The 16,128-nt window shown below is 41.9% G+C and overlaps 1 protein-coding gene across 9 annotated transcripts in view; it reads left to right on the forward strand.

Annotated features, from left to right (window-relative positions):
• The window catches only part of FAT3 (FAT atypical cadherin 3), a 697,691-nt gene that overhangs the window by 471,713 nt on the left and 209,850 nt on the right, over window positions 1–16,128 (forward strand). For all 9 annotated transcript variants that reach the window (XM_079929094.1, XM_079929092.1, XM_079929095.1 and 6 more), the window contains exon 4: window positions 14,382–14,443. In XM_079929094.1, the coding sequence (XP_079785220.1) occupies window positions 14,382–14,443 (62 nt within the window). The remainder of the gene's footprint in view (window positions 1–14,381; window positions 14,444–16,128) is intronic.

Raw genomic sequence — 16,128 nt, forward strand, 5'->3', positions numbered from 1 at the left:
GGTGTTCCTTTAAAATGTGATCAGAAATAGCATCCCAGTGCTCTTCAGGTTTTTAATACAAATTAAAGGTAATGCACTGCCTTTTATAGATGCTGTTTCTATTTTTCAAAACAGCATCTGCTAAGTGCAAGGCACCATGCTAAGCACTTTATCTGGATCACTTTTAACCAAAAGCCTATGAGGGAGTTATTACTATCCCCACGTCAGACATGACAAGACTGAGATCAGAGAAGTGATGTAACTTGTCCTTGGTCACACAGCTAAGAAATAGCAGAGCCAAGATTTAAACCTAGATTTACCTTTTTCATTAACCTTCTGTCTCATGATTCTTAGCTACAGATTTGACATTTTAACTTCTTCCAACTTCTCTGTTAGAATCTTATTCACCATTAAAAACCAGGACAAATTCAACTTATTCCCTCATCTTTTCTAGTTGCACAATTCTGCAGTAATCCTTCTTCAGGGCACCCAGAGTTGTCCAGGGTGTTTTGCTCACACCTAGTATCATAGTTATTTGCGTACATGTCTGTTTCCCTTACTGGATTGTTAGTTTCATGAGGGCAAATGTGGGGACTTACTCTTGTATCCTCTTGGCTCTTCCCACGGTGTCTCAAGTAAAAATATGCTTTTGTGGGAGAGAGGTAGCATCACCACGGAGGTGGGGTTTAACCTCTGCTATGAGGATCCTGAGGGCCAGAAGATGCTAGGAAACGTGTAACACAATATAAGAAAGTGTGCCAGGGTGAAGATGGAAAACTGTAGCTGAGGTAATCCAGTGTATTAGGGGAAGACACCAGGCCTGTAGCAGATGTGAAGTCAGAACAGATCTGGCAAACATAGTTTAGTCCTCTTCTTGGAGGGTTCAGCATAGAACCTTGCAGAATTCATAGGAAGATATGCAGGGGTCCACGTGCCAGGTGTCTCACTTTACTGGCCTTTAAATTATCTTATATTATAAAATTGAGTGTTGTTCATTGTGGAGAAACTAGACCCTTTAGATAAGCCAGAAAAACTAATTACCATAACCCCAGCACCTATTGGTAACGACTGCATGCATATACAGTGATTCTCACCCCTGGCTTACTGTTACAACCATCCAGAGCTTTTTAAAAATCCCTGTACCTGGGCCCCCATCCATACCAAATAATTCAGAATGTCTGGATGTGGGACCCTGGCATCAGTATTTTTTAAAGCTCCCCAGGTGATTCCAGTGCACAGCCAAGTTTGCACAGCAATGGTCTAGAGTCAGGCTTCTCAAAATTTAGCATAGGTACAAATCACCGAGGTATGGGAGGAGCCTGCAGTTCTGCATTTCTGACTTAGCTCCCAGGTGATTCTGATGCTGCGAAGCCACGTCACACTTTGAGAAATAAGAATATACACTCACCTCTCAATAAAATTTAACAATGCATGGATGAAGGATTTCTTATTAATATATCTTTGAACAAGTTATTTAAACTGTGAGCATTGGTTTCCTTATCTGTCAGATGACAGGGTAAGAAGTAGAAAGTTTACAATTTTTGTTGCCCCAATGTTCAGACCCATGTGAGGGGAATCTCAAGATGGGAAGGAAGCAAGATTAGACCATTGAACACATATGATACTCCAGGCATTATTCTTGGAACTAACAATAAGAGCAACATTTTTGAGCATTTAATATGTCCCAGGAAGCAAGCCAAGCATTTAAAATTGATTATTTAATTTAATAAGCCTCATTTTACTTAAAGAAGCTAAATAACTCACTGAAGAACAGGAAGTTGCCTAGGGCTGGTAACGGGGATGTGAAGTCAGGCAGTCTGATGTCACAGCCTAAGTACTGTTTACTTGATGGTACATGATGGTGGTTCATGGTGCCTCTCAGGCTAGATAATCTTTAAAACCCATCCATATAGTATAATTTAGATTGCCAGCCACTTCTTCCTTATTTTGATCATCCAATATTCAGAATTCTGTAAAAAAATATATCTTGGCAGAAAGAGAAATGGGGAGACGTGCGCCATATTGCACATCTGAGCACACACATCAGTGGTATGTTAATGGCACCTAAAATGGCATCATTTCTTGCGACATCCCTAATATTGGTTCACCATCTGTAGCTTAATTTCTCTGAAGAAATCCAATATGGCATTCAAGGTTTAGCTAAATCGCCTAGAGACTTCTTCAGGTGCACAAATACTTCTTCATCTAGGCTGAATTAGAAGGCAGAGCCGGAGGGCTGTGTGAGAGTGGGAGGGAGAGAGCCATGAGGATTGGTGATGAGGCAAGGAATTGAGGGAAGAACAGATGGGACTGGTAAGTATCCAGGTATTCTGGCAAAATGAGACTCGTACACAGCATCTCCGGTCCTAAGTGTATGTGTGTGTACATGTACATGTGTGGGGGGGGGGTGCGTGTGGCAGGATCACCTTGTATGAGAGAGAATTACTCAGAGGAGATGGCTTTTGGAAATATTCTCCACCATACATCCTCAGCATTACCCCTCCCTTGTTAGCCACTATCCTATCCTTCACTCTAATGACAGGTTGCCTTGACCCAGATCCCCCAATCGATTTCATCTGTAATGAGTAGCACAGTGAGGGAGCGGGATTTGCCTGAACCTCAGAACTCTCCCTCCAGGCTGCAGGCAAGTCCATCTGTCATCCAGGCCTGAAGGGAAGGTGCAAGGTATGAGCCAGCATGAACACTTTTCCTTTACAAGCTGGCTTTTCCCCTTTGCTACCTGTAGTACCTACAGAATACTGTATCCAAAGGGGAAAGTGTTTCTGGCAGGAGAGAACTGCCTGCGATTTCCCTACTGCTAAGGCAGAATTGGGAAATTCTATCCATTGGCTTGCAAAGAAAAATAAGTGAAAGTTACCTGTGACAGAAAACCAACAACTATGAATCATGTTTGACTCACGAGGTCTTTCATACTTCGGTTTAAGATGCATTCTCACTTATACAGCTTTAAAACTTCTATCAGCATCTTGGAAATCACTATTTACAAAGAAAAGTCCAAGTTGCAGGCTTAGAATTCCATCGATGATTTCTCCTGTCAGATTTTCTTTTTTTTTAATTTTTTTTATTTTATTTTATTTTTTGGCTGCATCGGGTCTTAGTTGCAGCACGTGAGATCTTTGTTAAGGCATGTGGGATCTTTCGTTGCGGCACAGCATGGGCTTCTCTCTAGTTGTGGCACGTGGGTTTTCTCTCTCTTGTTGAGGCACACAAGCTCAGTAGCTGTGGCGCGAGGGCTTAGTTGTCCCGCTTCATGTGGGATCTTAGTTCCCTGACCAGGGATCACACCTGCATCCCCTACATTGGAAGGTGGATTCTTTACCACTGGACCACCAAGGAAGTCCCCAGATTTTCTGAAGGAAATTTAATAGCAGCACTGTGTGCCCAATTGAGCAACTCCAAATCTTTACATCCAATGAAACAGCCCTTACTTAAGAAGAATGCCTGATGGGGCCAGTTCCCAGAATCCTTTTTTTAACCCCTCTCATATGTATATGTTTTTTCCTTCTGGTTTTTCTTTTGAAAGAAACATCATGTAGTCCAAACAAACATTATTTAGTCTTTTTTTAAGCAAACCTGATATGTGTTTTCACCTCAACTTTAATTTTTTTCTACAACCTGAAACTTCCATGTACTGTGTCCATTTCATTCTCTTTGAATTAATTCAGTGCACAGTCTGATGTCCATCTGTAAATACTATAGGGAATATTTTAAGCCTTCCTAATAGGCTGAAATGAGAGGTAGAAAAAGACTTTCTCTTACGGAGTCCAAGCTCTTACTGCTTGCCACATGATAGGCCAATAAATCGAGAGATGAATTGTTGGGGCAAGGAATAGTGACTTTATTTGGATAGTCAGCAGACCGAAAAGATGGTGGACTAGTGTCCCAAAGAACCAACTTACCTGATCAGCCTTCTTTTATTCTAAAAGGGGAAGGGGTGTGGCTGGTTGTTGCAAACTACTTGGTGCAGGAATCCTTTGTTCTCGCAGCTGTCCACATCTAGTCACAATATTCCTATAAACCTCCAACAAGACAATTCTTATTTTCTTTTCTGCAACTTTTTAATCTCTATATGAATGGAAAAGTGTTATGCCTTTAAAGGTCAGAGCCTTGAGAATGGGCTATCATATATATTTCCGGTTATAGGCAACATTCTTTTACCCAGATGCAGAGCCCTAGAGCTAAAGGAATAGATCCAGTATGGAGTCAGGTTTGTTCTTCTCTGTTACATTTCTAGAAGTTAGAATCTTGTGGAAGAGACAATAAACCTGAGAATAACAACAGTGTTGTTTTTTTTTCCTACTTAAAAACATACATTCATAGTTAACTGATGTTTTTATTTTGCTCCTTTTAGAAATATGCATATGAGTGCTTAAGTGTTGATTTTGTGGATAAATAAAAACCAGAACACAGCCCCTCTTGTTCCTGCCTGGGTGACCCTCCCATGTCCTGCACAGCTGGACTCAGGTCCATAACAGAAAGTGGGGTCCAGTGAGGGAGCAGGAAAGGAAGAAGAAGAATGATCGCCTTGTAATGTTTCTATATTACTATAGACTCTTCACATCTAAAAGAGACTTCAGGGTATTCCTAGATGAGGAAACAGGTCTAGAAAAAAAAAGATGTGATGGCTCAAATCTCATAGCCAGTTACTGACCAAGGTGAAACTGAGACGCAGGTCTCCTGGCTCCTACGCAGGTGGCTTTGCCATGGCTCTGTATCCTTTTCTGCTAGGAACATACTGGAGAAGTTTCAGAGTTAGAGTCCCTGAGTTTGAATAATGGCTCAGTCATAGCTGACCTTGAGCAAGTTATTTCCCTCAGTTTCCTACTCTGAACAGAGTCAAAATAGTTGCTGTGTCTCTGAACTCTTGTGAGATTAAATGAGGTCACATATGCAAACTGTTTAGTATAGTGTTTGGTACATAGTACTCAATAAATGTTGTATACTACTGTATTATTTTTTGCCCACCTTTCCTCATAAATTAGATAGAAACCAGGATGTTGGAGAACCATAGAATGGGCAAGTAGCCCCTGTATCTAACATTAAAGATTGAAATCTTTAACTAGCCACTGAAAAATTAAAAAATAAGACTATCAGGAACTGTTCTAATGATCTCCAACTATCAGCACAGAAGAGGTTGTCCAAAAGTTGGGAAAACATTAAAATTATTCAAAGAATGGATGAAAGCATTCAGGTAACTTTAACTCCCATGCTTTGGGGCCATTGTGGCCATTCTGTATAAAACAATATCGGACTTCCCTGGTGGCACAGTGTTTAAGAATCCACCTGCTGATACAAAATTAATGCACAGAAATCTCTTGCATTCCCATACAATAATGATGAAAAATCTGAAAGAGAAATTAAGGAAACACTCCCATTTATCATTGCAACAAACCTGCCAAAGGAAACAAGATACCTGTATGCAGAAAACTATAAGACACTGATGAAAGAAATTAAAGATGATACAAACAGATGGAGAGAAATACCATGTTCTTGGATTGGAAGAATCAACGCTGTGAAAATGACTATAATACCAAAAGCAATCTACAGATTCAGTGCAATCCCTATCAAACTACCAGTGGCATTTTTCACAGAACTAGAACAAAAAAATTCACAATTTGTATGGAAACCCAAAAGACCCTGAATAGGCAAAGCAATCTTGAGAAAGAAAAACGGAGCTGGAGAAATCAGGCTCCCTGAATTCAGACTATGCTACAAAGCTACAATAATCAAGACAGTATGGTACTGGCCCAAAAATAGAAATATAGATCAATGGAACAGGATAGAAAGCCCAGAGATAAACCCATGCACATATGGTCATCTTATCTTTGATAAAGGAGGCAAGAATTTACAGTGGAGAAAGGACAGCCTCTTCAATTATTGGTGCTGGGAAAACTGGACAGCTACATGTAAAAGAATGAAATTAGAACACTCCCTAACACTGTATACAGAAATAAACTCAAAATGGATTAAAGACCTAAATTTAAGGCCAGACACTATCAAACTCTTAGAGGAAAATATGTGCAGAACACTCTATGACATAAATCACAGCAAGATCCTTTTTGACCCACCTCCTAGAGAAATGGAAATAAAAACAAAAATAAACATATGGGACCTAAGGAAACTTAAAAACTTTTGCACAACAAAGGAAACTATAAATGAGATGAAAAGACAACCCTCAGAATGGGAGAAAATATTTGCAAATGAAGCAACTGACAAAGGATTAATCTCCAAAATATATAAGCAGCTCATGCAGCTCAATATCAAAAAAAACAAACAACCCAATCCAAAAATGGGCAGAAGACCTAAATAGACATTTCTCCAAAGAAGATATACACAGATTGCCAACAAACACATGAAAGGATGCTCAACATCACTAATCATTAGAGGAGTGCAAATCAAAATTACAATGAGGTATCACATCACACCGGTCAGAATGGCCATCATCAAAATATCTACAAACAATAAATGCTGGAGAGAGTGTGGAGAAAAGGGAATCCTCTTGCACTGTTGGTGGGAATGTAAATTGATACAGCCACTATGGAGAACAGTATGGAGGTTCCTTAAAAAACTAAAAATAGAACTACCATATGACCCAGCAATCCCACTACTGGGCATATACCCTGAGAAAACCGTAATTCAAAAAGAGTCATGTACCGCAATGTTCATTGCAGCTCTATTTATAATAGCCAGGACATAGAAGCAACCTAAGTGTCTATTGACAGATGAATGGATAAAGAAGATGTGGCACATATATACAATGGAATATTACTCAGACATAAAAAGAAACAAAACTGAACTATTTGGAGAGAGGTAGATGGACCTAGAGTTTGTCATACAGAGTGAAGTAAGTCAGAAAGAGAAAAACAAATACCATACACTAACACATATATATGGAATCTAAAAAAAGATGGTTCTGATGAACCTAGGAGCAGGACAGGAATAAAGATGTGGACGTAGAGAATGGACTTGAGGACATGGGGAGGGGGAAGTGTAATCTGGGACGAAGTGAGAGAGTAGCATTGACATATATACACTACCAAATGTAAAATAGATAGCTAGTGGGCAGCAGCTGCATAACACAGGGAGATCAGATAGTTCCTTTGTGACCACCTAGTGGGGTGGGATAGGGAGGGTGGGAGGGAAACGCAAGAGGGAGGGGATATGGGGATATATGTATACATATAGCTGATTCACTTTTTTATGCAGCAGAAACTAACACAACATTGTAAAGCAATTATACTCCAATAAAGATGTTAAAAAACAAAAAAGAATCTACCTGCCAGTGCAGGGAACATGGGTTCAAGCCCTGGTCTGGGATGATCCCACATGCCTTGGAGCAACTAAGACTATGCACCACAGCTACTGAGCCTGCGCTCTAGAGCCTGGGAGCCACAACTACTGAGGCCACGTGCCACAACTACTGGAGCCCGCATGCCTAGAGCCCGTGCTCTGCAACAAGAGAAACCACCACAATGAGAAGCCTGCGCACCAGAACGAAGACCCAACACAGCCAAAAATAAATAAATAAATACATTTATTTTTTTAAAAAAAGAAGAAAAGAAAACAATATTGAGCGTTCTGAGAGACTGCATCCATGTCACCCTGATTCAAACAAGTTTTGCTTGATACCCTCAATGTACCAGTTTCTATATTAAATGCCAGGGACATGAGATGAATAAGATCTATTAACTACGTTTACTTATATCCTGTTAGGGAAAATTGACTCTTTAACAAATAATTAGAGCCAAATATTGGGTGCTCTACTAGTAGTACTGTTGTATTCAACAAACATAATGGGCACTGATTGAGGTTCCTGAGCTCAACTGGTGAACCACCCAAAGCCTTCCTGAAACTGTGGTCTAGAAAAAGATCCAAACAATAGATGAGTTACTTACCACATGCTAGAGGAGGAAAGGTCAGAGAAGGCTTTGCAGATAGGTGACATTTGAACTATCTGGAAGGATGGTGAGAGGGTTTACCAGATAGCCAGGGTAGGCATGGAGAAATGGTAAGCAGACGAAATTGAATATGAAAAAAGACAGAGAGTAATCACTAATTGTAGCTCACAGGGCTGATACTCCATTTGTATTTGTAATACCAAACTCAGTTTCCAACAGTCCTGGAAAATTATGCTGAAACAGCTAAGACCTACACTGCTTCAAGCAGTACTTAAGGGAAATGTCAATGTCATGGCAATAGATTACACAGCTGAGACCCCGGACACCCACAGGCCGGAAAAGCAGGGGAAATATGTCATCCTTACAAGTATCACTTCTCTGACCATAACTACATAGAACATTTTAAGTTCTTTTTGGAAAAGGCAGCCATGTTTTCATGCTCAGTCTGTTTATCAGAAAGGTCGTTAGATTCCCCCATTTCCACAGCAAAAAAAATCAAAAACAGTCCTTTTTAAAGTAATTGCACGGTTCCAGCCATATGCTCTCCCGTCCTCTTTAAAGCGTATCATTCACTTAGGACTGGCGTAATTCCCCTCCTAAATTGGAGGTTTGCATATGTAATTATATCAAATGATGTGTTTGTTTATATCTCCAAACCACATTCAAAAGCTTGCCTATGATTTATCTTTGAAATTCGATTTCATCATGTCAGTCCCCAACTTACTGTGCCCAATGGGTCTACAGTTACATGTGTGATGTATACGCCTCTCTCTTGCAGAGATTACAGGATAAGGGTGCCTTCTACAATGATGAATCAGAGCAGTTGAAGAGGGAGATTGATCTGTTACAGTTTCTGCCCTGTTCTAAGACCCAACTGCATTCAGCTACAACAAAGTTGTTTAGAAAGGAAGAGGCAGCTTTGGCAATTATGACTAATTCCTCTGGACCGGGAGGAATGGCTCACTTCATTGCTGTCTGACTGTAAAACATACCGGGCAGCTACAGCTCCAAGCTCATCCTAAGTACGCAACTTTAGAAGGAAGAAAGCTTTTGCCCCTTCTTAGTTTAGCTGGCTGTGTCTTGACAACAAGGTTTATTTTCAGTGCAAATAACTACCAGTTGTGACTTTAACCCAAAATGTACCTTTCATTATTTTTATGTTCTAGATTCCCCATGGACAAACCTGATGGCTCTATTCATTCCAGCCCCTCTTCCTACCAGATTCCTAAACTAACTCATTCATTCATTCACTCAATCATTTAAGTATTTTTTAATTTATTTTTTATTTGAAGTGTAGTTGATGTTGAATATTATATAAGTTACAGGTGTACAATATAGTGATTCTCAAATTTTAAAGGTTATACTCCAGTTATAGTTATTATAAAAGATTGACTATATTCCCCGTGTTGTATAATACATCTTTGTAGTTTATTTTTTACCTAATAGTTTGTACCTCTGAATCCCCTACCCCTATATTGCCCCTCCCTGCTCCCCTCTCCCCACTGGTAACCACTAGTTTGTTCTCTATATCTACGAGTCTGCTTCTTTTTTGTTATATTCACTAGTTCGTTGTATTTTTTAGATTCCACATGTAAGAGATATCGTACAGTGTTTGTCTTTCTTTGCCTGGCTTATTTCACTTAGTCATTCAACCGTTTAAGTGTTTTTTGTTTGGTTTTGTTTGTTTGTTTTGCGGTACGCCGGCCTCTCACTGTTGCGGCCTCTTCCGTTGCGAAGCACAGGCTCCGGACGCGCAGGCTCAGCGGCCATGGCTCACGGGCCCAGCCGCTCTGCGGCATGTGGGATCTTCCCAGATCGGGTCACAAACCCGTGTCCCCTGCATCGGCAGGCGGACTCTCAACCACTGCGCCACGAGGGAAGCCCCCGTTTAAGTATTTTTAAAGTTCTGTCTTCTCTAGGGACTTCCCTGGTGGCGCAGTGGTTAAGAATCTGCCCGCCAATTTAGGGGACACGGGTTCAAGCCCTGGTCTGGGAAGATCCCACATGCCACAGAGCAACCAAGCCTGTGCACCATAATTACTGAGCCTGCGCTCTAAAGCCTGTGAGCCACAACTACTGAGCCCACGTGCCACAACAACTGAAGCCCGGGTACCTAGAGCCTGTCCTCCGCAACAAGAGAAGCCACCGCAATGAGAAGCCCGCGCACCGCAACGAAGAGTAGCCCCCGCTTGCCGCAACTAGAGAAAGCCTGTGCGCAGCAACAAAGACCCAACGCAGCCAAAGATTTAAAATAAATTAATTAATTTTAAAAAGCAGGTTGAATTAAAAAAAAAAAGATGTCTCTTCTAAACATGAAAGACGTGTTCAAATCTACAAGGCAGAGTTTGTGATCTCCTACTGATTTTTAAATGGCTTTACTGATAAATAATTTACGTACAATAACAATCTGGCTTTACTGATACATAATTTATGTACAGTAACAATCACCTGTTTAAAGCATACAATTCAATGGTTTTCAGAATACTTATGGAACTATGCAACCATCACCATAATCTGTAATTTTCGAGAATTTTCATCAGCCCCAGAAGAAACCTTGTACCCCTTAGAAGTCACTCTCTGTCCCTTGCCCCAACTTGTCCCATTTCCTACTGATTTTCACTTTTTTTTTTTTTCTTTTTTTTTGCCGTACGCGAGCCTCTCACTGCGTGACCTCTCCCGTTGCGGAGCACAGGCTCCGGACGCGCAGGCTCAGCGGCCATGGCTCACGGGCTCAGCCGCTCCGCGGCCTGTGGGATCCTCCCGGACCGGGGCACGAACCCGTGTCCCCTGCATCGGCAGGCGGACTCTCAACCACTGCGCCACCAGGGAAGCCCTGATTTTCACTTTTGACGTAGATTTTTTTCCTCTGCCTTTTACTTTAGATCTGTGAAAATAAAGGTGATAGAAACCCAGAGAAATGCAGAGGTTTCCTTGCCTTTCCTCCACAAACAGAAACTCCTTGGCTTTCTCACAGCTCCAGGTTCACTGTTTATGTTGTTTCAGACTTTTCAGGAAGCCTGTCTTCTTCCCTGTTGACTGATAAATAGGTGAAAAGCACATCCTGGGGGAGGTAGGCAGATGGAAGGGAGCCACACTGCTCTCCCACCTATACCTGGGCATTGTGAAAAGAAGTGGCTTTCCTAAAGAATTACCCTCAGGATAATCGGGAGAGGAAGCTGACCTCCTTCCTGAGCACCGTCATACCACAGTGGGCTGTGGCTGCATGACCTGGGCAAGGAGGACCTGAAATGACACGAGATCCTACAGGGGGTGGGGAGTGCAGACAGAGGGCAAAAGGGTTCCTGGTCTTTTGTTCTTGGAAGGGCAGCAGGCGAACAAGAGCAGAGGCTGACAGCCCTTTCACCCGTGTGTAGCCTCCATATAACAAGTATTTCTCATTCCCATTGTGACCTCTAACAGAGGATGCCCCCTGAAGAGGTGGTGAGGTCTGTGAAAGCCTCCCACCCCCTTTGGAGAACACACTTACATCTCACTTGGAAAGAGCCACCGTGACATATAATCTTCTGGGATAGCATGGCCTGAAAATGCAGGCATCGGATTTGTGCTTTAGATGCTCCCTGGTGTGACCAAGCTGACCCTTAGTCCATGTGACTCAGAGAGCAGGCTCCTCTTTATTCCTCCTTTATCACCTCAGTGCACCAGTGCATTCACACATCTCCATCCCGCCCTCGCTCACCCTCCCAACACACACACACACACACACACACACACACACACACACACACACACACACACACACACACACACACACACTGAGCCCAAGGTCGGATCCAGATGCTAAAGCTTCTCAGGTGTATTTCATTCTTGGATGGGCAGAAAAATTCATGTCAATAAAAGTCATAGTGAGATTCAACAAAGGATAGTGGAATTGCAGAAAGCCTTCTCTTAGAATCAGAGGACCATCTCAAGGTATCACCCCAGGAGATTTAGACACAGTAAATGAGGGATGGAGTGGGGCACAGGATCTCTTTTTGAGTTTCCCGGGAGGTTCTGATGGGTAGCTAGAGAAAGGGAAGTTACTGATTCTCTCCCTTGAAACTCTTGAGAACGGTCTTCTCTCTGTCAACTCTGACAATAGTTCAGAAGTGCCTAGCACTGTGCCATTCACATAGAGGAATTTAGGAAATGGTTTAAATGAATACTAAAGGCACACATTCCCTCCCCATCCACAGATACTCTCCCCACACACAAAATAATACCCTCCAAAACAAACACTTTCTAAGTCTGTCTGTAGCAAAACTGAAGATTAGAATATGAATAATCCATCTTTTCTACAGCAACTTTTGTCAACTGATCCTTAATGAACTTCCTGTTTTGTTTTAGGCCAGGGGCTTAGGTGGACCACAGGGCTTCTGAATCGGAAGGCAGGTGTTTCCCGTGAAGTCACTCTGTCAACCTGTCTGGCGGTAAAATATAGACATATGAGCAAAGGATTGCAGTAAAAGGCCAGGAATGATACTGTGGTGGAGTATACTCATTCTGTTAGTATGTATCAGGTGGACCCTTAACACTGGGAGAGGGGGTCACCTCTCCAACACCTGAGCTAACACCTGAGCTAAATTCGAAAAAATCTGTGGATGAGTGGGGCACATTCCAGAAAGCATTCATGGAGAGGCAGATCATTTATGCAATGGGAATGTGGGTTTCCCTCCCGTGGGGAGCGTGGACAGGTGAGAGTGGAGAGGAGTGGGTTTGAAACCACACAGGTCAGATTGGGGCTGGAACCCAATCGCACCTCAGATGGGATTCGAACCCAGCCAAAACTCAGACTGGGACTTGAACTCACGGGCTGGAACTCGAACCCACTGTCTTTTAGTTAAAATCACTCACCTGGGGTCAGGACTTACTAAAACTCAAGCTGTTTATGTCTCTGCACAGAAGGAATTCAGAGAGAGGTGAAGTGATAGGTAAGAAGTAGATTTATTAACATAGGGTGCTTTTGAGGGATATAAGTGGCCCGGCAAGGGAGCTCTGCCCCAAGAACTAAGTGGGAAAGAAGGTGTATTTAGGGAGATACACATTCCATGGACAGAATGCGGTACATTTCAGAAGGCAAGAGTGGCCCGAAATACGGGGTGTTAATTTTTACAGGCTGAGTAATTTCATGGGCTAACAAAGTGGGAGGATTATTCCAACACTTACAGAGAAGGGGTGGGGATTTCCAGAAACTGGGCACCACTCACTATTTGGCCTTTTAAGGTTAGCCTCAGAGCTGTCATAGTGCCTGTGGGTGTGTCATTTAGCTGATACTAATGTATTACAATGAGCATATAAGGAGGCTCAAGGTCTGCTGGAAGTCTAATCTTCCACCCTCTTGGGCCTAATCGGTTCTAGCCAGTTTTGTTATATCCTCAACGGCTATGTCACTCTTTGAAAGGTTGTGCCCTGCGCCCTTCCCTCCTGTCTCAGGGTCAGCTTGTAAACAGCCATGCCAGCTGCGGTGGGATTTTATTTTGAAGGCCATGTGAAGTCATCTAACCTCTGGTAGTCTTACTCCCACCTGAAAACAAAAATGTGAGCTCCTCAGCAGATTTCGATAAAATACCTTTTCTATATTTCATGTACCTCACCAGCATTGGGAGTGAGCTTTTCGTGTGATTTCTCTGTTATCTCATGTCAATCAGCATATGCCATGAAAGGAGCCCGGTCCATGGTGTCTTATCTTCAGGGGCATTGAAGAATCAAAAAATAGAATGTAAATTTGACCTCCTCATTGCCATTTGACAATAATCATAATAAAACTTGCAATAGACAAATTGGGTGTCCTTGACGGTTTTGTCTTCTCCTTCCCTTTTCTTTGCCTTTATACTCAAAGGGGTGATTCATTTATGGGAAATGCCATTCATAGGAAAGATAGATATTTCCCACGTGGAACTTATTTTGTGTAAAGATTTAAACAAATAATACAAAGTGATAAAACTACAGTATATGAGATCTTCTGTATGTGAGATATTATATTTGAAATAATTATGTGTACAAGTAGTTATTACAGAAATAACCTTCTTTGTCAAGTATAACCAAAAAGATTATATAAGCAGAAAAATGTTAAATAAGAAAAGTTCTGTTTTATAGCCTGCCTCTAATCAGCTTCAACAACCTATTAATTGTTCAAGAACTCTTAAAATCTTTAATAAGTTTCCTATGGTAGAATATCAGTCATATGCAAATGAATCATTGAAGTTCCAGAAAAACAATGGTTCTTTAGTGAGGTTTCATATCCCCAAAGTGATGAAAATACCTCATATGTGGTAAGCAGAACTGAGAAACAAATTTTTCAAGTTTTCTTTGTAAATTTTATTTTGTTTGAAGAATAATTCTGAGACCATCTGACTGTCACTAAGGACTGGCCAGTTATACTGTTCCCCATTGCTTTTGCTTTTGCTTTAACTGGACTTGCTTCCCACCCTCAGTAAGCTGCTTGCCCCAGATATTTAAAAGTCAAATATTCTCATTTCTACACAGGTCTGATTACAACAACTTCAAGGAAATTGGATCGAGAACAGCAGGCAGAACATTTTCTGGAGGTAAGCGCCCAGAGGGAGCCGGTATTCATTAAAAGTGACTTTTCCTCAACTGCTTTAACCTTCCAGGGGAACTGGAACTTGAATGTGTGTGAACAGTGGGTTGCAAAATGCGGCTGTTTCTCTTGGGCTGGTTGGTTCCGAAGTTGGAGATTTCTGGTGCATTCCTCTGAATGCACTCCTGTGTGCAGAAAGTAGATGGCAGGGTGGGGACTTTGCGTTTCCTGAAAGCAAGCAGATGTATGGACTTTGTGCCCCTTTGTCAATAACTGGAAAAGAAAGTTCAGGAGCAGAGCCCTGTAAGCCATCATGGCCTCAGAGGTAAAAAGAGAGTGGGCCGAAGTGCCGCAGTAAAAGTGAAGTACGTCCTTTGTGAAGAAGTGCTCTGCTCAGCCCCTCGTTTCTTTTCTTGGGAGAGGGATTGAGAGAGAGAAAGCTGCCAGTTGATTCTCACTGCCTGAGAAGACTGTTTCTGAAACCATGAAATGTGCTCCTATAATTCATGAAGACAGAAACAACAGCAATAAAAACTATAAGAGCATTATTTCTGGAGGAAAAAAGACCAGGGATGAGAAAATAGATACGAAAGAGTCTTGTGGAACATTCTTTCCATACATAGCGAGTATCTTTATTGGGAAGCTTGAAGCCTGGGTAGTACGTATGACGCGGCGATTTAAGTGTGACAGTCTGATACCGAACGGATGACAATGCTTAGGAGGTAGAGCTTTGTTTTATTGTGCCCATGCTGCTAAAATGATTTGTCAGTCCCAAGAACCACTCACTGGAATCCACAGGTCCTATACACACTCACACACTCCTCAGATCTCTTCTGAAATTCCCCTTTAAGTCAGTTCAGCAGTAATGATTTATTTAAAGAACACTGGACTAGGAATCCGTGCCTTGGGTCCTAGGGCTTCCCTGCTATGATTAGGTTGGAGCCTTGGAAGCTGTTTCATTGCCCTGGACTTCAGTGTGGCACATAATTGCTACTCCATATACCTCAAAGGATCTCTGTTAGGATCAAACTTGATATTTTATATCAAAGTATTTTTAAAACTCCTAAAGCACTACACATAATAAAGGATTATTATTATTATGCAGCCTTGTGATAAGCCTTTTAAAACATTGCTACCGTCACAAAAAGATGAAAGACTCCAGGCTGCCGAAAAATAATTATTTTAATTCTTTTTCAAAATCATCCTAATGGGCTACATACCTGGTCCAGAATTAGAGTCGGTTTGCCAGAATAAAAACGCCTTATGTTATATTCATGGGCTTCTTTCCTTTGCAGCAGTGTCCAGGCCTCCTGGAGAGGCTATGTTCTCAGGTAGTTGAACCTATTACCTCCCAGCAGGGAAAACAGAGGGTGTCTCATTAACTGGGGGATCTGCCTGAGATCACTTACTGCCTTGTCCCTGGAAAGGTGGTGTTCTGGGGGTGTTTGGGGGCGTGCAGAGTGTGACTCTAGGGAAAAGAGGCAAAAGTGTTTTCCGGGCATTTGAATACACTTCCCAAAAGAATCCTAAACAGTTTCACATCGTTTACAGACTTACATGAATACTCACTCAACACTTTGGTCCTTTGGACAACACGGGTGCTCAGTAAAACGTAGTTAGTATCATTGTGGTTTTATTATCATATGGTGTCACAATACCTGAACTCTCCTACAGATTCAGCTTCATCTCCAC

Source organism: Stenella coeruleoalba (assembly GCF_951394435.1).
Source record: "Stenella coeruleoalba genome assembly, chromosome: 8".
Taxonomy (NCBI): domain Eukaryota; kingdom Metazoa; phylum Chordata; class Mammalia; order Artiodactyla; family Delphinidae; genus Stenella; species Stenella coeruleoalba.